General features: G+C 41.7%; 1 protein-coding gene across 3 annotated transcripts in view; it reads right to left on the bottom strand.

Annotated features, from left to right (window-relative positions):
* Window positions 1-23,203, bottom strand: part of mpp7a (membrane palmitoylated protein 7a) — a 242,472-nt gene that overhangs the window by 142,007 nt on the left and 77,262 nt on the right. For all 3 annotated transcript variants that reach the window (XM_041814353.1, XM_041814354.1, XM_041814355.1), the window contains one exon: window positions 7,646-7,764. In XM_041814353.1, the coding sequence (XP_041670287.1) occupies window positions 7,646-7,764 (119 nt within the window). The remainder of the gene's footprint in view (window positions 1-7,645; window positions 7,765-23,203) is intronic.

Consider the following 23,203-nt stretch of genomic DNA (forward strand, 5'->3'; position numbering starts at 1 on the left):
ACTACAACTCAACACAGCTCCTCAGGTCATCAGGAGGAGGTCTTTTACCCGAACCCTAAGTTATTTAAAGTCCACTGAAGAGGCCTTCAGCTACTGTACCCCTTTTACAGATCAGACTGTCAGGTGACCTGAGGTTAATCACAGCTGTCCCTGTTTTTAAAATGAGACAAACCTGACCATACTCTGTGTGATCACTCGTGGGATTGGTTGCACATGCAGCTATGTTGATTTTCTTTTTGCTGTTGCTATTCTATCATCCAAGCAGCTTGCAGGTATTTCCTACCTCTCTGATGATATCTTGTTCTCCATAAAGTAATAAATCCAGACCCCTGAGGGTAACGAAGCACAATCCTGCCGACCACAGACAGTTTGAGGGGATCTCAGGGGTTGTATAGGTTTACAGACTGAGTCTAGAATGGGAGATGATTTGCCAGGTTTTATTGTGGGTACGGGGTGTGGAGGTTTAATGACTCACTGGGAGGTAACGCAGCAAGATGAGAGGTTCAGAACTATTTTCTTTTTGTCATCATCCTTTGTAATGGAGAACGGGAACAGGTATGTATTCTGTTGTGCAAAGCATGCGTCCAAAGGCCTTGTCTTCGGTTGCCTTCAGGGAGGAAAGTTGATGAACAAAACAGGGCCAGTCATTAAACTTGGAAGGCTACCTGTATCTCGATCCAGTTATTCATGGGATACCAAGTCTGGTACACAATGAATACAGTCCAGTTTGTCTTAAAGTGAGCTCATTCATCAAAAATAGCTAAAACTTTCCATTTGGGTACCAGCGTCAGGGTAAGAACAAACTGGCAAGCCTGCATCAATAATTCTTTGCAATAACACAAGCGCCAAGCCTATTAGCAGCTAACAGGAGCAGAATTTAAAGGAAAACTGAGAGACCACAAAAAGACAGATCTAGAGGACGGGCTAAAGGCTTGCTGACAGAAACTTGGTCTTGAAAGAGAGCCCCACCTGAGGCAGGTGGAAATTGAATATTGTATTATATTTCCTGTGGCCTTTTTTGCGGAGCTGGAGCTTGGCAACAGAATAGTGAGTATGGAATTTATAGAAAGCACAGTGGAGTGAGTCCCTTTAATTGAAATGAGAGGAACTGTCTGCTTCATTATAGCAATACTGGCTATACATGCCAGCACTCGTATTCCATGTCAGCTCTCATCTGCACATATGAAATGTCTGCAGAATTAGGCGAGCTGAGCTCTGAACCCTGCTGGAAGATGATATTAGAAAATATTTGTTTCATCCCTGATGTACTCGTACTAGGAGAGGCTGTCTGAATCATCAGATGAGGAGATACAGATAAAACCCTCGTGTAGGTCTTCCTCCTTCCTGTCCATCTTTAACACTCTTCCTCTGCTCCCTCCCTCCAGACTGGCTGACCAGTAACTGATGCTCCATAATTACCCAGGTGAGGTTTGAGCGTTTCCATATGAGCGTGCAGCGCTGCCGAGCCTGTCAGATTAACGTGATGTGTGTGTTTTCTCTCTGCTGTTTAGCCATTCCCAAAGTCTCTCCTTCACAGCCTTGGTGGAGCATGTGAAGATTTGGTGGTGGGGCTTTGGAGGAAGGGGACAATTAAGGTTTTATTAATGGTGTGCCACTGATGTTAGCCATGTTCACCTGAATGTTGAGTCTGAGCGCTGTAAGGCGAGATGGTTGTTCTCTGCTCCTCTGTGTTTCAAAGTCCGTCCGTTTGGCTCGCTGGCTGACAGGCTGGCTCACATCTAAGTACCAAGGAGAAAGCGGAGGAAACACACAGTTCTGCTTGTCTGGACTGGGGCAGGTTCCATTTATGCCTACATGTTAACGATAAGACTCTAAATGCGGCTCAGTTTCCTTCCATTGACTGAAAAGGAAGAATAAAAAATCGAGGAGGCTTAGTTTTTTGAAGAAATAAAGGGGTTGTTTGATCTTTCACTGACGTATTTGATCGTTTTTGTGGCTTTGTTGGCAGAAAGGAGCATAACTCTGCTGTACTAGGGGAATTTACTCTGCTACAGTAGCATTAGTGAATTGGGTAACATTAGCTTCAACCATCAGTGATATGAACTGAATTGTACTGACACAGGCCCCAAAGTGAGAGACACTTGGTATCTTACTGGCACATGAACAAAGTGGAATTCAGATTTCATTATGGCATTTAGAGAGATGGTTTTACCATTAAACCCTTAATGCACACATCTGCTTCCCTCACTGCCGTTTTGCATTTGTTAGGCTTGGTATTGTAGACACATCTTGTTCCTGTTTTTTCCATCCATACATCACCACTTGTCCAGGCAACATGTCTACTATTGTCTGAGAGCTATTCAGCCTCCGAGGGGGTGTGCATTAATAGAGTGTAGCCAGCAGATATCTGGATAGCTGATAACTAAAGACAACTTTCTTTTCCATTTGTTTGTCATTATTTACAGTCACCAAGTGAATGTAAAAGGCAGTTTTATTTTCAAGACAAAACCAGGGACCAGTTAGCATGTACCTATGCAAATAAAGGAAGTCCATAGTAACTAATTTACCCGCCAGGTAAACGTAAATATTTGTGCATTCTAGTTGATTGGGAATGAAGGTAAGAATTAAATTCAGCTGCATAGCATCTGTGGTTAATTGTGCTAAGTAGAGATGGGGATCATCACTTTGATTGATATTGATACTACCTACTGATCTGCAACAGACCTTTTAAGCCGGGCCTACACTGTGCGATTTTCATCATTTGAGTCACACTACTCACTCCAACTTTCAGTCGGATCTGGCGTTGTTTGTCGTGCTGTGAACAGGGGCATACAATGGCTGACCATGGCCCGACTACAACCTGACGAGCTGCTCCCGACTAGTCGGATGGATTTCTGGCATGTTTGACATTTTGGTCATATGACTCCAGACACTTCACAGTAAAGCAGAAACTCTAGCACAATAAACAACTTTGGGGTATTGTTTTCCTTTGTAAACTGTAAAAACAACATCCTAAATTACCATGACAACAGCTGAAATGACTTTCTGATGCTGAAAATAGAAGTGTGACTAAGACTATTGACTTTTATCCTGCAGATTTTGGCAAGGATTTCAACAATGGATTCATATTTTTAGATGGGGACTACAAAGTGGACTGCACAGTAACGCTGCTGCCTCAAAGCAAGAAGGTTCCTGGTTCACTTCCCGGTCAGGGCCTTTCTCTGTGGAGTTTGCATGTTCTCCACGTGTATGACTGGGTTCTCTCCAGGTACTCTGGCTTCCTCCCACCATCAAAGACATGCTTGTTAGGTTAACTGGTAACTCTAAATTGCCCGCAGGTGTGAATGTGAGCATGCCCGGTTGTCTATCTCTATATGTCAGCCCTGTGATTTACTGGTCACCAGTCCAGGGTGAACCCTACCTCTCACCCAGTGACAGCTAGGATGGGCTGCAGCCCCTCTTATCTCTGTCTGACTTGGTTTCTTCTCAGTTAAATTGACTACTCATGTTTTTCTTTTACAGTCTATCTTCCATTCTGATTCTTTGTTGTATTTCTCTGCGATATTGACCTTTAGAGAGAAATGTGACTATTCTGACTTGGATCTTTGGTGCAGTTCTTTCTGCACTCTATGTAAAGCGCCAGGGATACGGCACTTCTGTCTGAGCTACACCAACACTTCTGTGCTTCAAATTCCTTTAAAACTGTGGCTAATCATAGGTAGTTAGAGGTCTAGGTAAATTCTTGGAGCTCCACCCTAAGGTCTGGCTAAATATCACAGAAACATAATGCCACCTTCATTAGCATCATATTCTCTGCCCCACATTGTGCTGTGTTTTCTTTGGGGCCGAGAACGAGAGCTCAGACCTGCCCGTCATTATCCATGTACAAGATGCCTTATTCCTCAGCCATCTATAACAATCCAGGTTTCAAATGAAACCCTTCTGGCTTCCTCAAGGCCCGACATCGGAGTTTAACTTCAATGTCTGAGGTGTGCCATAATTCAGGCACTTGTACAAGCTTACATTGGCGCATTACAACCCTGATTCTGAACAAACATGCTTACACAGAGAAGATTTCCTTAAAGGGAGGGGATGAAAATGATGTAGATTTTTCACTCAAATCGTCTCTGTGACATAATGACTGTGTTGGAAACAAAGTGAGACCACCAAATGTGGAAACATTTCAAGCCAGAACATTAAAACATAGCTGGGCACGCCTTCAAATGAGGACAATATACAAAGGATACAGTCAAATGTGGTTCTAACAATTATGGAAGTTTTTCTTGTAAATTGAGTTATACAGCATTCTCAGTTACATTTAGAGCTAGAAACAGAGATGAGGCTGCTGTTGCACATATTTAAGAGCTGCTTCATAAACGCCATGATCTAATACATAAGTCAAAAAGAAACTGAGTCTACATTTTGCCACTTTGATGCCTGCAGTGTAGTTTTTAGCTGCTAGTGAAAAGAAAAAGCAGAAATTGATTATATTAAGTATAAAAATTAAGGCTGAAACGATTCATCAAATTATTCCGGTGATTTGATACAAAAATTCCTCGAGGCAAATTATCTGCCTCGAGGCTTCGCTTAAATCAGCCCTGTATCCATATACACCCATGAAGTAAGCCTGGACATCGCGCTGTGTGTTGCACGGCCTGCTGTGTTTTGCATGGACGGCTATTTATGTGGCACAACAAACTTGTTTTCGCTGTTACTATAACATAACATGCATGACGTGAGGCATGAAAATCACAAGGGAAGAGAAGTTGATGCAGTGATGTTTACAGGCACGCGTCCTGTGTTATGCAGCCAGTGGCTGTGGGTTCATGGGAAATATGGCACTATGCCTGCACTGGTGAACCTGGTGAAATTAAAAGTGAACACCCTTTGAAAAATGGACCATATTCCTGTAATCTAAAGGTTTACCCTTCAGACATCATCAGACCACTGTGTGAATGATGGAGCTTTATTCTTGCTAGAATGTGAAATATCACATTCATGCATAAACTAGAGGACATTAAAATGATTAAGTGTCTCTTTACTTAAATGACAAATTGGAGAATAGAAATAAACTACAATAGAAGAAAAAAAGTGTTGGCACCAAAAAATCCTGGGAGAGGATCCCTAAACCCCCAAATATGGCATAATCTAATGTAATTATTTAACTTCCTGTCCTTGTAACTTTAAGAAATGTAAATTGCCATCAGAACTTGATAGCAGTTTGTAAAATATATTTTCTTTAGAGAACCTGTTAATACCAATTTTTAATATAGAAGTAGTTCATATAAGGGGCCCAGCTTCTTTTCTCATTGGTCTAGTACTACTTCTCTTAAAAAAGCAAAAGTAATTGGTAAAAAAAAAGAAGTAATATTTCTTATTAGAGCACTCGATTAAAGTACTCAATTACAAAATGAATGGATAACTGCAACCCTAGTAATAATACCAGGCTAAAATGCATAAAACCAGTGAAGTTTTAATGGTTAATTGCTGCTTCTTCAATAGAAACAGATATTCAAAGTCAAATTTAAAAACATATTTGTTTCAGAAAAGCTGTCCTTTGACTGAAAAGTAATGTGACGACAGGTTGGAAAAAGAGGTACAGCTAAGTCATTGTGAGCTGCCCAGCTTGTCTTTAAGTTTAGTTTCTACACGTTTTTATAGGTGAAAGTGCTAAACACAGCGTCACATCTTAAACCATGAAGCTTTCTGACATGGGATTCTGCAACAGTGCTTTAACAAAGCTCTGCATTGATGCTGACTTTATAGTTTTACAATGAACAATGCCTTATGTTTTTTTTAGTGTGAAGTTTACAGAGTGGAAACTCCAGTTATTTAAAGTAAAACCAATGTGGAGGTGAAAAAACTGCTGTTCCTCAAATGTCCACTTAAAGCTGACTCCTAAAGCTCTCCAAGTCCCATACAAACCTATACTAAAAGTCCATTTTGGCAGCAGAAATAAAAATATTTATAGTTTGGAACAAAAAGCTGTTCTGATCTGAGTTACTGGAACATACTGCACTGGAGGGATTTAAAAAAAAAAACTAACTAGTTTTGGTTATGTTAAGGCCAAAGTTATGCAAAACTGGAGGGCGAAGCTAACCTTACCAACAGATGGGCATGTTAAAGCTGTTGGCCAGGAGGCTTGAAACAAAGGTGTGGAGGTCTATACTTGAACAGGTTGTGTAAAAGCAACTATTGTTCCTACAATTAGCTTTGGTGGATCTTTAGGCTGTTAGTTCAGCCGTCACCAACATCAGCTCAGTTAAATGATTCATGGGCTGCACAGCGGCACAGGGGTACGCGCTGTTGCCCCACAGCAAGAAGGTTACTGGTTTGCTTCCTGGTCAGCACCTTTCTGTGCATGCATGGGTTCTCTCCAGTCTGGCTTCCTCCAACCACCAAAGACATGCTTAAATTGGCCGTGAATGTGAGTGTGCCTGGTTGTCTGTCTATGTGTCAACCCTGTGATTGACTGGCGACCAGTCTAGGGTGTACCCCACCTCTCTCCCAACGGCATCTTGGATAGGCTCCAGCGCCCTCGTGATAAACGATATAGAAAATGAATGGATGGATAAATGATTCATTCTGATATGAGAAAAACTGCTGATGATTTGACTTTACTTAGAAAGTTGTCAGCTGGAAGAGTTGTGTCTCATGGGCAGAGCTTTGGGAAAAACAGCTGATTGAGTGTGACAGAGGTAAAGATGACATTTTTGAGGGCTGATATAGAAGTTTTAAGTTTGTGCTTGACTGAAAAAAGGACAAATACAGTACAAGTTTCATTTTAAAGTGCTGAATCTGATATGTCTGAGTCTTGTACAGCCCTTAAATACATCTATATTTATTAAATAGTGCGAACAGAAACCCTGTGTGACCCTTTCTCACCAGCGGGAGATAAAGAAGATGGGCTGCTTGCAGAGAATCCCAAGTGAAGATAAATTTACGGTTAGTCAGACAGACTGAATGTGTTACTTTCATTATCTCTGTCTGCCTGCGAGCGTATAAAGATATCGGATTTTTCTCATCTTCTGCCCAAACTGTGCAGCTATCTGGTTTAATGGGCAGTCCCTGGACCACGGGTCCATTCATGCTGGCAGAGGGGGAGAGAGAAGATCTGGGTGGGTTACACTTTTGCAATGACAATAAACTTTGTAATGCATGAACGAGACGGCATGGGAGGAGGTTGAATAAAAGAGTGTCGAGGAAAATGTGAAAGTGTGCGTTTCTATGTGAGCTGGAGAGGTCTGCACAGGGATGGGGATACGGATCATGTCCCATCCTCAGAGAGGAAGAATGTCACTATAAAGGTGGTAGAACTGAGGTTTAGAAGAGGAAAGACAAATCCAGGGGTCGAAGTGACCCATTTTAAGGTTCGCTCCTCATCTTCATCAAACCATGTAGCAAGCAAATCAAAGTCTTTTCACTACTTTATAATAAGGTAAGACAAAATTTGCATACTGATTCAAGTGCATGAAATAAAAAAAATATATGACTATTCCAGCTTGATGTCAAGGACATCAACAATAAATAAGTGCCTGAAATTTAACTGAAAAGAATTTTGCTCTTTGACAAACAGCAGCATCCTGGCAAAGGCAGCACATATATTTAAAGCAGGAAAGAATGTCACAGAAACCACTTAGCAAAACTTCGACAACTCTCTCTGAAAGAAATTCTTCTGTTTTACCTTGACCAGTGACTGCAGGCCCCTCTCCCCAAACATGTCCTGGAGGAAGGTGTTGTCTTCGGGGTGGCTGACATGCGGCTGCAGCTGAGAGGGCAGAGCGGCCAGCAGCTCGTACAGACCTGCAGACGAGGAACAGGAAACAGAAGGGGATGTGAGTTCATGCATGCACAGTCGCATAGCAAAACAAAAGCACAGGCACAGATTTACATACCTGTATGTGAATAGAAGATTAAAAAAAAAAAAGTGCTGCATGTGTGCAGGAATAAACACCCAACATGAACACAGAGCTAAGACACACGAGGACATCACACTTACAGACAACAAATGAAAAACCTATACTCAAATAAACACAACAAATTTCAGTCTGAGATGCTGTGTGTTTCTTGTCTTCTTAAGATGACCTCATTCAAATCAGTACAATAAATAAAAACACCCTATAAAGTTACATTACGTAACTATTCTGCATGTCTTTGGAAGGAAACGGAAACACAGAGGCAAAAAGCATTCTTCGTCCTAAGCCTCTGCTTCCTGTTATTGTCCCAACATTTGTTGTGGTTCAAAGAATGCAGACTGCTGTTCCTACTCAGAAACAACTGCAGATACTCCACGTCAAGCTAATTTCAGTTACAAATTTTGATCAGCTGAAGAGCTTGATGTCTAATATTATTTTCCTACTTTTCAGATGATACACATCCCCCAGGATGAATTCCAAAGAGACGTCATCGTCTGCAAACAATCAGCTTCATGAGAAGAGTGCATGTGCTTACTAAACACAAGATTTGAGTGGATAACACTACAGAAAGTAAAATCTTGGATTAAAACATATTACAAATAAGGCAACATGTGCTATTTTTGGTTTAAGAATGTTGTTTCAGCCTCAGTTTTTATACTTGACCTCATTTAAGTCATGCCAATTTTGTTTTCTTCACTGATTTGAATATGGAATACAACTTGTCAGTAGCTTTTTGACACATGCAGAAAAGTCCTGAAAATTTCCAGACATTTTTGAGACAGGGTTGCATTTGTGAACATAAAGTCATAGTCAAGTCCACTGTGCTCAAGTGGAAAGAGGTTATGTTTATATTCTACACCTGTCAGATGACTGATTTGATCTTTGTGGATGTATTAAAGCAGATTCAAACTCTTTTTCTGCTCACCAGACTGAAACTAACAGATTAAACCAGGGCCATAAGAAGAGTGCATTTTGAAAACTATTTCAAAAAAAATTTTATTCTAGGTTATTTTGACTCATATTGCAAGATGAATTGTTTTGAAAGGGATCGTCTGATATCATGTTTTTTTTTTTAAGATTTATTTTGGGCATCTTTGTACCCTTGTTTTGATAGAGGACAGTGGATAGAATTGGAAACAAGGATGAGAGCGGGGGAGAGACATGCGATAAAGGCCCCAGGCCAGATTTGAACCTGGGCCTTAAACCACTTGCGCCCCCAGATGTCATATTTTTTATTAAAAACATATACAATAAAAAGGAAAGGTGGATGTTGCATGATGTGTAGAGCACAACATTGCCACTGCAAAAAAAAAAAAAACAAACAAAAAAGAAATTGGTATTTTGACATTCATTCCATGTCAAAGAAATATCACACTTTCTGTGATTTGAAAATTGCAGAGAGGTATATTGTAACATAATCTAATTGCCTTGTCTTAATGCCAAGCCACTTTCTGCAAGAGTTACAACACCATGGCTTCACAGTAAAAATATGTGGCCCTGGCCTGTTCACAATCCCCCCAAGAATTAGAACCAGCTGGCAGCTGAGAGGAGGATCAGAAGAACCACATCCATTCAGTCATATCCATTTCCTGAGAGGGGCAGAGTCAGACAGTTCCTTGACATTGCAACAGAAACAGCTTGTTCTGAGCAGGGCTGAAACAGAGAGGTTTATAGACATGAAAGAATCCAATACTGGAATGTTTATTCAGCAACAAACCTCACAGGGATGTTTTGGGGACCTCTGAGACCAATTTAAAATTGTCTTGAAAGAGTAAAAAGTGTCTTCAGTGTTGTAAGAAGAAAAGATTGTAACACATTGGTTGAGAGGCTCCTGTCCTAGCTTTTTTGGAACATGCTGCATGCATCAAATCCAGAATGTGTGTTTATTTCCAAAAAACAATAAAAGTTGTCAGTTTGAAAATTAAATACTGTAATCAACTGAATATACTGCAGTGAATTGATAGGGATCTGCTAATCATTGTATTCTGTTTATATTCACAATTTGTCCCACCTTTTTAGGAATTGGAGTTTGCATTTTGTCGCCGTTAATTTTTGAGAATGGACTCTTTGCTGTACAGGACAAAGCACTGCTTCTGTCTGTATTTTTGTGTCTGAAGTCTTAAACAGAGACAGCTGTTCTGAAAAAAACTCTAAAATAGCTGTTTTTAGGGGAAGTGAAGAGAAACGGCTTGGCTGTGTATCAACTGATGTCATGAGCTCAAAGGTGAGTGGTTTTTAGCTGTAACCTCAGGCCTTAGTGGCCTGTATACAGCTCATCACCATGGTGTGAGCTCAGCTTGTGGGTGACAGTGAGGCAAACAGGGAGCATGGATCTGCTGTCTCATGGCTCAGACTGAATCCCTCCAGAATGATACACCCTGACAAAAAAATCTCTGGCTCATGATAAGAATGAATATTTCAAATTAAATTAACAGAGAAACAAATTTTCAAGATTTAGCAGCGAGGGAGGTGAAGGCCTCAGAGGGAGAGAGAGTGAGTCAGGTTTCTCTCCAAACACAACAGCGTCCTGGAGCAGGACCGGTGCAGGACCGGTGCGGAGGGGTAGCAGAAACTTGTTTGTTGCTCTGTTTTAGTGCTCAGCAGGGCTCTGATCCACTAAACCTGGGTCAGGTCTTTACTCAGATCAGTCAGGCTGGTTTAAAATGCTTAAAAGACGCGCTAAGGACGAGTGGCCTCCCAGATTCAAGCTTCTCAAACACAACCACACGATGTTTAAAACCTTTGATGTAACGCTGATCATGTGAAGGAACTCTAAACACGTTCACAGCAGAGCCATCGAAACGTCAAAACAAACTCGAGTGGCTTGGCTACCTCTCTGAGAGCGTCTTTCATCAGGAGGAAGAGGGGAAGGAGGGAGCAGAAAAAAACCCACCACAAATGGAGTAATTCGTAGCTAAAAATGATTGATTGAAAACAACGGCTGACGTTGTTGGCTGCATGAATGACTGACTGGATGAACTGGCCAGCTCTCTGACTGGGTTAGAGCAAGTGTGTGCTGGCAGCTCTGACCATTTGGCAGGACGGCTGGGGCTGACTGACTGAGCTCATGTCATGTGCTGCTCTGGCTGCTGCTGCTGCTGCTTCTGGGCAGTCAGATAGATGGAGTGTCATCTGCACCTCTAAAGCCTCTGTTTTTCATTTGGAGGTGATTTGGGGTTTGAGAGATCTCCGAGCAGAGGCGCAGGATACATCGACATGATATCCTGCTCTGTTCTTCAGCTCACAGCAGACTCTGTGCAGTGTTAGCACCTCATACCTCACTGCTGCTACATCAGACCTGTGGTAAAGGAGGACGGAGAACAAAGGAGGGGAAAAGGCCACAGAACAAGAGGAGTTTTATAGTGTTACCATTCAGATTATAATGTTGGTTTGAGTCTCACAATTTGCTCCAGACTGACTGCAGAATTTCTTAGCCCTTTCTAAAATAATAAGTTGGCTGACATTGACGCACAAACTAACTGTTGTTGCTTTCTTTACTCACGATTTTCTAACTTCCTCATCTGGACCAGGGACCAGCTCAAGCAGAGCTTAATATTCGCTCACTGGCTTGAATGGCACAGTTGCTTGTGCTCGTCCTTTCTGGTCATATTTCTCCAGAACTGCATAAAACATGTCGTGCAAAGTGGACTGTGCACTGTACGTTCATGCTCTCTTGTTCTGTGGGTGATCAAGTCCCTCTCTAGGGTGCACCCCGGGTCCAAGAGTGAATAAATCTGTATATACCTACCATTTTGTCTCCGCGTGGACAGCCAGCAGCATCTTTCTTGAAACAATTACATCACACATAGCGTAGGCCACTTACCCAGCATGCGAAACCAAAACAACAATGGCGGGATGTGTTCGTGCTGCAGAAGCTACTGAGCTTATTATGGCTTTTTACAGCGAAATCTGATGCTACTTTACCACCACCACGTACAGCATTGTACCAGATGTTCTTCAACGCAGAGAACAACCAGGAGGATAACTAGAAGAAAGTTTGTGTCAGTTTTCTGTGATCTTCTTCTCTTTTTTGGTGCATTTTTATGGCAGCAATACAGCGCCATGTACAGGCTTGGCATATATACTACAGCGTTTCCAGTTGTTTTCAGTGGTTCCGTGCTCATGTGGACATTTTCTGAAAGGATCCCGTATTTACGGAAAACTTTTTCAAAATGAAATGGAAGCATAATGTTTCCTCTCCATGTGGACAAGGCCTAACTTTCCATAAAATTGACAGAGAAATTCACCACTTTTGCCAAAAGCTTTATGGCTTAAATTTTACTTAAGAATGTCTTCCCTTTCTTATGAAATGTTTAATCAGAGCCTAATGTGCAGCAACAACAGCAATCATTTCACAGCCACAGACCATCACACTGTCTCTGATGAGTGCTCTCCAAATCCTACTTCAGAATCTAAATAAAGGAAGGAAAGATATCAGAATATCTCTAGTTTGATATAAAACACATGTGCAACAGTCTTTACAGCGACCCCCGTGGTTTTACTCACACTCAGTGTGAGATATTCCCCCTGGTATGTGATCGCCCGATGCCTGGTTCTGCACTCCTCATTACCAGGAACGTTGTAGCTTTTTTATCAAACACAAACCGGCCTGGAGGCTCGGCCATTTACAACCTGGAACCCCCGACATAACATCTCACATAATATATTAAAAGAAAGATTTAAAGAGACAGGGGATGAGGTGAGGGGTGTATGACGGGGGGAGGGATATGGTAATGTCATTAGTATTGGCAGTGCTGAGATACTGGTAGGAGGAGATGAAGGGAGCAAAGGAGAGAAGGAGAGGGAGAGTCCCAGAGCATTATTCTCCCCAGGTGCGAAGTCTCCCCTCCTGTCTACACTCTCAATGATTCAATTCTTTATTCCTTCTGACAACAATTCCTTTCTATCCGAGCCGGGAAACCTAAACAGGCCGTGTGATGGAAAACACATCAGCTCCAGTAAGTGATCAGAAATAATGACATAATGGGGAAAAAAGATAAAAGTGAAGCAGCCACTGTGTTTGCCTTCTTAGGTCACTGTGTCAGGCTGAACCTCATGAACCGAAGAAAACCCAGTTTTCAAACAACAACATAAAGAGCTGCAGAGGAGCCAGGAGCTAAACAAAGACTCGGTAAAGCTGAAATTAAATAGAAGAAAGTATGGGTGGACAAGGGCAGAAAGACAGGGAGGAAATGAGCCAAAAAGCAACCACAGTGGTGGTGAAATCACTGTGTGTGGACACTTTAAAAATATACCCTAAGGCCAGATGTATGGACACATGTATAGACTTGTAAGATCAGAAACCGTGTCCAGCACAGACAGTTAGAGTCAAAATGAGAGAAGGGGAAGAAGATGATAGCGCCAAACCTTCACCGCTAAAGGGTGGATTGACTTGTTTCACGCAGCGCTGGCCTGGCTTCATGTGATTTGTTTTGGCCGAACTATACCGGACCCTCTCATGCAGCGGCTGTGTTCTGCGGACCTGGCGGTGTTTCTTGTCGTAGACCACTTGGTTCTGTTGTGGCTGGTTGTGGACCTGCCCGGCCCAGAGGTCCTTAAGACCATCGTGATGTTGTGCAGGGCAGCCGATGAAATCTTCAGAGAAACCGGAGAGACTGGGGCCTCTAAAAACTTCCCGTACGGAGGAAGTGACCACTTTAACTGCCAAACAGCACTTCCTGTCCCACGCCCACACCTCCATAGCGGTTTAAGAAAATAACAGTGTTTTTCACGGATCGCTTTTATGTAAAACACTCAAAAAATCCCAGACAATGAAATGCATTAAACATGATCTGCATAAAATTGCTAGTCACAAAGGTCAACGACCTCAGGGGTTTTCACAAGACGAGGAAATTATAGGGGCTAATCTGACAACACAGAGCTCGCATGGTTGTAAAATATGACCCTCGCCATGACACCCTAACTCCAGTGTTGTTTACTTATGGACTACATAGGCTGCTGGGAGACCAATTTATCAGTCTGTGCATAACTTAACATGTTTGACTGTACAGCACACAAGCTCAGGGAGCCCATTTACATCTTGTAACATAAAGACAAACCGTCCGTCTGTCTGCTCTGAATGAACTTGTCCACATACAGGAAATGAGCGCTGGGTTTCGACTCAATTTCCTCCCTCCTGCACTTTCTCCCAGGTGCTGAATGAGTTATTGACCTCCCTCGTATGACCTTCAGGGAGCAGAGAGAGCACAATGTGTGAAAGGCTGCTGCAGGAAGAGAGCTGTGACAACATGTGGGAGCTTTCTTAGCAGGTCAGTATTTTAAACACTACTCTGTGAACATGCTATGGCTCCATACAGAAAAAATAGGTGATGGACTTGGGTGGCTGCAAAAGTAGCAGCTGCAGACTGTGCAGCGTAACCCACTCGAGGCTTGATTTATCTCCTGCCTCTTCATATGAGAGAGGACGGAAGTGTGAACCCAAAGCACAGCAAGGGTCACAAAGCATGACATTTTGGTCCAATGAGATTCAGATGCTCAATCGAAAGCTCCAACCAAGGTACCTCAGTGCAATAACAGACTACAGGTGCATCTAAAAAAAATTAAGAGTGTCATGAACAAGGACATTTTGGCTGTAATCTAATTTAAAAAGTTAAACTTCCATATTCTATATTCATCCTGATCAAAGTGGAATAGTTCAACACCTTTTCTGTTTTCATTTTGATGATTATGGCTTAAAGCTCACAAAATTCTTAAATCTGCTGCTGTCAAGGTATAAAAAGAGCATTTTAGAGAGGCAGAGTAAAGATGAGCAGAGCTTCACCAATCTGAAAAATCTGTTCAAAAAAGATGGAACAATTTCAGAAAAATGTTCCTTAACGTAAAACTGGAGAAATCTCTGAGTGCAAGGGACAAAGCTGGAAGTCTATACTGGTGATCTTGGGGCCCTCAGGCGCCATAGCATTAAAAAACAAGCATATGCATGGACTCAGGAACACTTCCAAATATCACTGTCAACACAGTTCAAGTTAAGGCTGTATCATGCAAAGAATCCAGAATTGCTGCTGTCTTCTCTGGGCCAAAGCTCACTTAAAACAGACTGAGGCAACATGGAAAACTGTTCTGTGGTCAGATTAATCAAAATCTGAAATTCTTTGTGGATGCCACAGACGCCGTGTTCTGTGGACTAAAGAGGAGCAAGGCTATCCAGCTTGTTGTCCTGGCACAGTTCTAAAGCCTGCCTCTCTGGTGGTATGAGGCTGCATTAGTGTCCATGACGTTACACATCTGTAGAGGAACTATCAATGCTGGAAGGTAGATAGAGGTTTTAGAGCAACATATGCTCCCATCTGGACAATGTCTCTTTCAGAGAAGGCCTTGACTACTTCAGCAAGACAATGCTATCACATACCACATCCATCACAACAGCATTGCTTCACAATAGAATAGTCCAGGTCCTGAACTGGCCTGCCTGCAGTCCAGACCTTTCACAGTGGAGAAAACACTTAGAGCATTACAGGAAAAACATTCCTCCCCCTAAAACACCAGAAACGGGTTTTCTCACCAGATGTTCACAGACTAAAGGAAGCTGGGATGCTGCACTCCTGTAAACATGGCCCTGTCCCAACATTTTTGAGATGTGTTGCTGCCATCAAATTCAAAATGAGCTAATATTTTCCCCTGAATGGCAAAAAGTCTCAGTTTCAACAAGAGACATGTTGTTTTTGTTCTACTGTGAATAAAATATGGGTTTATGAGATTTGACAATCATTTTTACATTTTTGTTGCATAGTGCCCCAACTTTTCTGGTGCTGATGTCTTGTTGCACAATCAAATATCTTTTGCATCATGACATCAGTGAGTGGATTCAGCCCAAAACTGAAACTAAAGAAGAAAAGACAACAGAAATGAAAAGGAATGACACAGGATCTGTAGTTGCTATTTTTCAGTGTTGATGGAAATTATTTATAGAGATTACTATTAACGAGAATATTCACACAGTGCAGAGAGGAATGAAGCTGGCAGTACTCATGTTTATCTGTAAAACACACTATTGTCTACCTAGATCTCACCGACAGGATTAAGCAGGTTTTGAGTTGACACTTAAGGGACAGTCTGAGAGCACAAAGAGGAAGATTAACTGAAGCAAAGCAACACAGCATGTGAGAAACCCACTGTCACAGACATATACGTTTTTACACACTAGCTGAGAAGAAACAGCCCTAAAAGACATAAGATTAAAGGATTCTACAACAGCTAGAAATAACAATTACAGTGATGATTCCTGCACTTATGTAAACACGTTGTGTCCAACAGAGAAACTCAAGACAGATGGTGGGTGTGGTGACAGATGCCAAACATAAGGAGAAGTGTTTAGGGTCTCCTGTTCACAGCCAGCAAAGGACAGGACAGAATATGTCAGCAGCCCACTTGTCCTAGTCAGCATCTGTTCAGTCATCCACCTGTGTTTGACCTGATTTAAAAAGTTCTATCTACAAAAGAAAAAAAAAAAGAAAAAAGAAAAACAAAGAAATCTGTATACAATGAATAGATACCCAGATTGTTTGCATCTTCAGTACTTTTGAGGTAGCTCTACAGAGTTCAGTAAAGCTTGTTTTTAGTGCTAACAGATTTTACTTTCATGTTTGGTACCATTCAAGGCTGTGGTACTCACAGCTCTACTCATAGAACAGATCTGATTACTGATATTTAGTTTCATGCAATTAAGACCGTTGTATATGTAGTCATGTACATACTTTTTAGGTACGATCATTCATCACGGGCCCTGATATGCTACAACCTGGTGCTGGATAGATGGGGGGCATCCAGAGTCAAGCTCAAAAATAAGTGTGTTCCTCAGCAGCTGGCAGGAGACTGCCAGCAGTTTTCAGGCCCATGGTATATCCACAGCACCACCAGTGGCAACCCTACTGCCCGCTCTGATGGTACACTAGACCATGCATACTCACCACATCCACCCCCTACTCCTAACTAAAGTTGTGGACTTTGGTATTTTTTAAGAGACTGTTTTCTTCTGCTCCTGCTAATATGCAAGGACATCCAGAGCACAGAGCAGGGTTGTATCAATCCTCCTTCCCACCTGATGGTGCCCCCAGGAAGCTTACTCACCACATCTACACCTTATTTCAGCCTCAGTTTTCGGCCCAAACCCGCCTATTAGTACAGTACTGTACATCTATGAGACTTTTTCTTTTTAAATGTCTGAGGCTTTTGCGGACAGTACTGGTGATTTCCCCTGTACACATTGGAACAAGTTTGAGGGGATTTTGATTTTCCACAAAATTTCTCATGTACAGACATATACAGGAATTTACCCATTAATTTCAAGATAATATTCTGGGTCTGTCAGATGAAGTCATTCCCAGCATGCTGCACAGACAGACTTCATTTGTATTATCAACAGTGAAGATTCACAAGGTTGAATTACATCTGGTGTGAACAGATTTTAAGTCCAATACTGCAATTGCGATTTAAAATGCTGTTGTTTTTGGGTTCCTCATTTCATGTATATTTCAAAAAATTAAAAGCAATAAATCATTCTTTATTATAACCAGGACTATTTAAGATTAAAAAACAAATAAATGAAATTAGATAAAAAGAAAAGCAATTGTGATTATTTTAAGTCAAATTGCAAATTTGATATGCATTGCTGCATTGGAGAAAAGGATAATTTTTATATATTCTCAATTTAATTAAGAAAAATACAAACAAACTCAAGAAAATCAGGGTTTTTTGTAAACATAATGTGTTGAACATGAAATCTCTGCTGCAGGTGCAAGTATTGAGACATATTACAGGTTAAAGAAATGTTGCTCTTGGTAACTTGAAAATTGCGGCAGACCATAGTGTCATTTTATCGAATTTTCTATAAATTGCCCAGCCCTAGAGTCAAATCAATTTACTGCATGCATCTGGCACACCTAACTTCTGAATCAAAAAGATTTTTAACTGGGTAGAAGAAGCGGCCAATTGGACTGACTCTGATCTGTTTTCGTTGTCAAACATGAGGGATGTTGGCAACTGGGAGCGTTACACCTAAAAAGTGATTAAAGGTCACATATTTTACCCCTTAAAGACAAGTTTATATTATCTCAGAGGTCCCCAAACATGCCTGTGAAGTTTGTTGCTGAAAAAAACATTCCAGTATTGGGTTGTTGCATGTCTAAAAAACCCTCAGTTTCAGCCCTGCTCAGAACGAGCTGTTTCTGTGTCTGTGGCTTTAAATGTTAATGAGCTGAAGGGCAGAACTTTCTTTCAAGCGGGGAGGGCCAACTGAACCTGGGGGTGGTACTAACTCCTCACATGACATCATGAAGGAAAACCTGAGAAGGGCTTGTTTCAGCACACATTTACTGAAAGGTGGAGAAAGAGAAGGGGGTAGGGCATGGATTTTTCTGATTCTTGGGTGGATTGTGGACGGACCAGGGGCACATTTTTTTGCCAGAAACACTTGAAAAAGTGTATTTTGCATAATGTGTGACCTCTAAGAAAAAAATGGCATAAGTATCAGCTCTGATATTCATAACTGGAGCATCTCTAGTCAAAAGACTAGAGACTGCAATGCACTGCAATGCGAGTTTTGTCAAAGGACAAAACTCGCATTGCATTCATGGTTCCATGTTTTCCAAAGTGTACAAAGTATCCTCCAGTCTTTATGAAAATACTTTCAGGTTTTTGCTTGTACGGCTCATTAATGTGCATTTGCATGAAAACAGCGTGCATTCAGTTTAGGGTTTTAGAATGAGTAAAAATATGTCTGGACAAAGTGACCATCAGACTGGTGCAGCATCCTCCGCCAGACATAAAATTATACAGTATTACCCATGTATTAGCTGAACAGATGTGCAATCTTTCAACATAAGTTACAATTAATCCAGCAGTGTTCTACAAGGGAAATAACAGTGATAGACCATGGGGAGGGATAATATTTAAGCCTGGCCTATGAACATAACAGTCTGCGCTCCATTCAAGCCCACAAACCCCCCATTCCCAGTTCCAAAGACCAAACCACTTCTCCACATTAAAAAAGGTCAGGGGACTGAGCCCTCCAATATCAGCTTTGAGAACATTTCCGTGTCACGCTTTCTGAATGACTCCATCTTTCAGGAGGAGAAAAAAGACAAAGTGGCTTTGCAAGATGTTAGTTAGAGCTCCACGGCATGGAAAATGACTTCAGCAAGTACAGCGGATCAGTCCAGGTGCAATCAACCGTCCCTGCGATCATATATCGACTGTCTCACTGCCGCAGGCTGAACTCTGACTGCAGAAACTATGGCCTCATGCCTCGACCAGGGGGAGCAAAAGAAACCAGGATGCTGAGTCTTATCAGAATCAATTAAAGAGCCAGGATAGGCTAAGCTGTTCAAAATGAATTGACTTTATTTCATCTTATTTTTAACCTGCCTTCAAATATTGGTCTGAGGTGTTTCACCTGTTCCATTCAGAGCTTTGACATGCCTTAACATTTCAAAGGGTTGTCAGCACCATGAAAACAGAGTTCAGGACAAAAGTACAAGTCTAATCAACACGGTTGAAGGCATGCAGCCTGAAGAGCTGGTTGTGTTTTACGCTACAACAGATTTAACAATCACACTACAGACAAGTGAGGCCTGAGTAGAAGCACCTGCACCAGAGATGGTAAAAATGGGAACTTGGTGTCAAATTTCCTCCAACTTATTTCTCCAAAACTCACAAAAATATAATGTAAGGACCGACGGACAGGGAGGGGAGCCCAACGTGGAGAAAAAGACCAAGGTTGGGAGTATCTGAGCAGACAGAAAGATGATGACAGAGTCAGCATCATGGAGAAAGATGAATGAGTTGTGAAGGATTGACAGTAATGGAGAGTGCCAGTCTTGTCTTTATTGGACTCTGGGATTTAAGGTCCTGAAGTCTGTGGGAAGACTGATTTTGGCAGTGGTAAAGATGGCGATGAAAGGCTGCTGTTTGGTCCATTTTAAGTTGACTAATCTTAGATCAACTCAAACATGGTAGACAAAACACAGAAGCCACAACAAGCTGGCCAGATCCAAATGATCTGCCACCTCTGCTTATAGTGGCAACGGAACAGCAGCAACTTTCTGGAACAAGCCTGTATGTTCTGTCCAAAGCCATGGCCAGATACTTACAAGCCAATACCACCTACTGGATTTAATTTGATCATGCATTTATAGCACAACTCAATGCCTTCATTTGTCTCTTTTTAATCTTCTGGGCCCAGTTATTCAAGAGTAATCCAACATAAATAAAGGGGCTGGACTGGACACAGTCTCAAAGAGTGGTTGTTAAAAAGAACAAAAAGGGATTACATAATCAGAAGACCAATAAGGTCTGGTTTCAATCCAAACCAAGCCCATTGTTTGTGTTGATCTGAACTGAGTAGGACTGGAAACAATTTTTGTAAATTTACATGGTTTAAAATTTTCATAATGTGGGTTGCAATTTGTCATTAAGTAGACAGTGGACACTTTTATATTGGTTGTTTGTAATCACACAATCCCAGATGCCTGATGGGGGAAGTTAGGGGAGTTAGCTTTACTCTAAATGTTCCTGTATGCTACAATTATCATCACAACATTTCTATACTTTGAGTACGATCCATACACGATCCAACAGAATGAACCTTGTAGGGTGAGTAACTGAGTAATGATGTGTCTTTCATGAACAAGCCAGTTCTACAAAACAACTCTTGAATGTGAGCCACTGTAGCTAACTTCTGTTTGAGTGCCAGTTTCCTTTCCTCCCTTCTTTGTCATTTTTTTTAAACTGGTAACAAATTAAGAGCAACCAGCTCTACTGAGCTGAGTCAAATCATCTGTATCTCTTAAAGAGACAGATTTCCCATCAGTGGACATACATCATCTGGTGAAACATGGGGAAGGTCCAAGAGAAATGAGCTAAACCATGACAAAACTGCACTGAACCAAACCAGACCGCTTTATAGAAACAGACCATGTGACACCACTCCTCCAGGCTTTAAAATTCCTGCCTGCTGGCGTTTCTCTGTAAACCTTAGTAAGCTTTTTTGTCTTTGCTTGAATATTTCCCATATTAAGAATGTTATTAATTTCAACCTTTGAACACATGGGTTTTGGTAGGATTTCTCTACGCAGAAATCACTTCTTGCCCCCCATCGAGAGTCCTCCACTGCTGCGAGACATCATCTGCAAAGAACCTATGCCATTTACCCCGTTTGGGGTCAAAGAGGGGGCTGGAGCCAGTCCTTTCTGACAGGGCTGACAGATTGAGACAAACAAGCAGTCATATTCACACACACATCCACGGGCAATTTACCATCAATCAGCCTAACAAGCATGTCGTTGGACTGTTGGAGGAAGCCAAGGAACCCAAAGGGAACCCATGTACTGTATGCACAAGGAGAACATGCAGACTCTGCACAGTAAGTCCCCATCTGACCTGAATTCGGACCAGGAACCTTCTTGTTGTGTGGCAACACTGCTTGCCAATGAGCCACCAAGCATCTCAGATTCAATATCTTTGAAGAATTGAAGAACTGAATTATTGTGTTATTGTGTAAATAGTAAATATAAATGGCATTCCTTAAAGTTGGAGTAGCACACCTACATAATGTGATCTGAGATATACTTAATCCTGCATAAATGCATATTAACTTACCGGTTTCAAAAAGATCACACAATCCTTTAGAAAAAAGAAACCAGCAGGGCTTTATCAGGGTTTTACTCTATGTTACACTGCCTCAGCTTCTTTTTAATGCAGTCGAGCATGCCCCGCTTGTCCATGACTGATTTAGCACCCTGTGTGCTTTGGAAGGCAGCAGCTGAAGATGTCATCCTACCTCAACATAAAGCAAAAGAATTCTTCATATTTAAACAAATAACAATCATCATTCCTCTCTCCCTGTCGCACTCGCTGGATTCTTTTTCTTTTACATCTGCTTCCTTTAAACGCTTTTTCACTTTCTTTGCTGAAATCATGTGGAAACTTTTGTTCTGATGTAAGTGGAAACAGGGAGCTCTTCCAGTGGCAACAAATCCTCGTGTTTCAGTACTGTATCATTGCGGCACAGAGCTGGCTATTCACCAGGGACCACGACAAATGGCTGGAAGCTCCCAGAGGAACAACAACCTCGAACCCCTCAGCACCGGCCCGGTCCTCCTCCAAACCTTCTGAACTTCTCCCACATGTAAAAATCTGCCAAGGCCAGATGCTCTGGATTCTTAAAATCAGAACAAAAACAAAAAACTGTTAACCATTACAGAGAAAAAATCTAATATTTGGAACAAGTGGCTCATACTATTTAGAGGGTTTTTTTGCCCTACAAAGAAGTAAAGTCACAGAGGGGTCCTAGAAATATCTGCATGTCATTACTCAGAATCATTATAGAGCCATCACCTTGTCTGAAAGGGGGGGGGGTTAAGATCGGAGAGACGAAGAAGAAAGCTGCAGTCGCTCATCTATCACTCTCGCACAAACATGCACACATGCAGCCAGTAAGTTATTAGCGTATCTGGTAAAAGAGTTGTCCCCGTCCAAAGATTTCCATGTGTAGTCTCTCATGCGAGTGTCGCCGCCTCCTCCGCAGCTGTGCATGACTGAACCACCCTTATCTTTAAGTGCAGAGCGGGGGCCGTAAACCTTGATAGGACACGCAGGTCCGGTTTACAATAACACAGTTAACTTTAATAAGGTTAATAAAAGGGCATCGTCAGCATTAGAAGTGCCTGTTGAAGAGTTTGTGTAAGGATTTAGGCTGGTTACGGATGTATGGTTTAAGGGGCGCCATGCTGTGACTGTTATGGCGCATAGGGGGCTTGTCACCACACAGTTAAATCAGTTACAGCTTCGGGCAGGGCATTTCAAACCAGCTATTTTAAATCGAGCAAAACTGGGCATGATTAATCACACTCATGAACGCTTTCCTCATTTATTAAAGAAGAATGTCAAAGAGCAGTACTGGCGCAAATTCAAGAAAGTTATCAAATATATATCTAGATGTCTTTCGACCTCTTTAATAGTATATGAATGCAAACAGCTGCTATGAGGCAGATTTGTCTCATAGACTCATCTGAAATCATGTGAAACTAGAGATAGAAAAAGAAGGATGACAACTGCTATCAAATAGATATTTTACTCTGACATCTCAGACTCTAAATCACTGTTTTTACCCCATTCCACCTCTCCGCCTCATGCTAACCATTTTACCACTAAAGTGCAATCACATAACTGCAGCAGCAGGGAGGAAATGGTGCTACAAGGAGAAAACACCCACTCTCTCTCCAGGAGGTTCACTGACCTCTGAGTGGCACAAACCAGATGTTGTGTATTTCAGAGTCTTCAAAAGAAGTTAGGAGTGATGAGGAAAGCCA

Source organism: Cheilinus undulatus, linkage group 19, assembly GCF_018320785.1.
Source record: "Cheilinus undulatus linkage group 19, ASM1832078v1, whole genome shotgun sequence".
NCBI classification, from domain to species: Eukaryota; Metazoa; Chordata; class Actinopteri; order Labriformes; family Labridae; genus Cheilinus; species Cheilinus undulatus.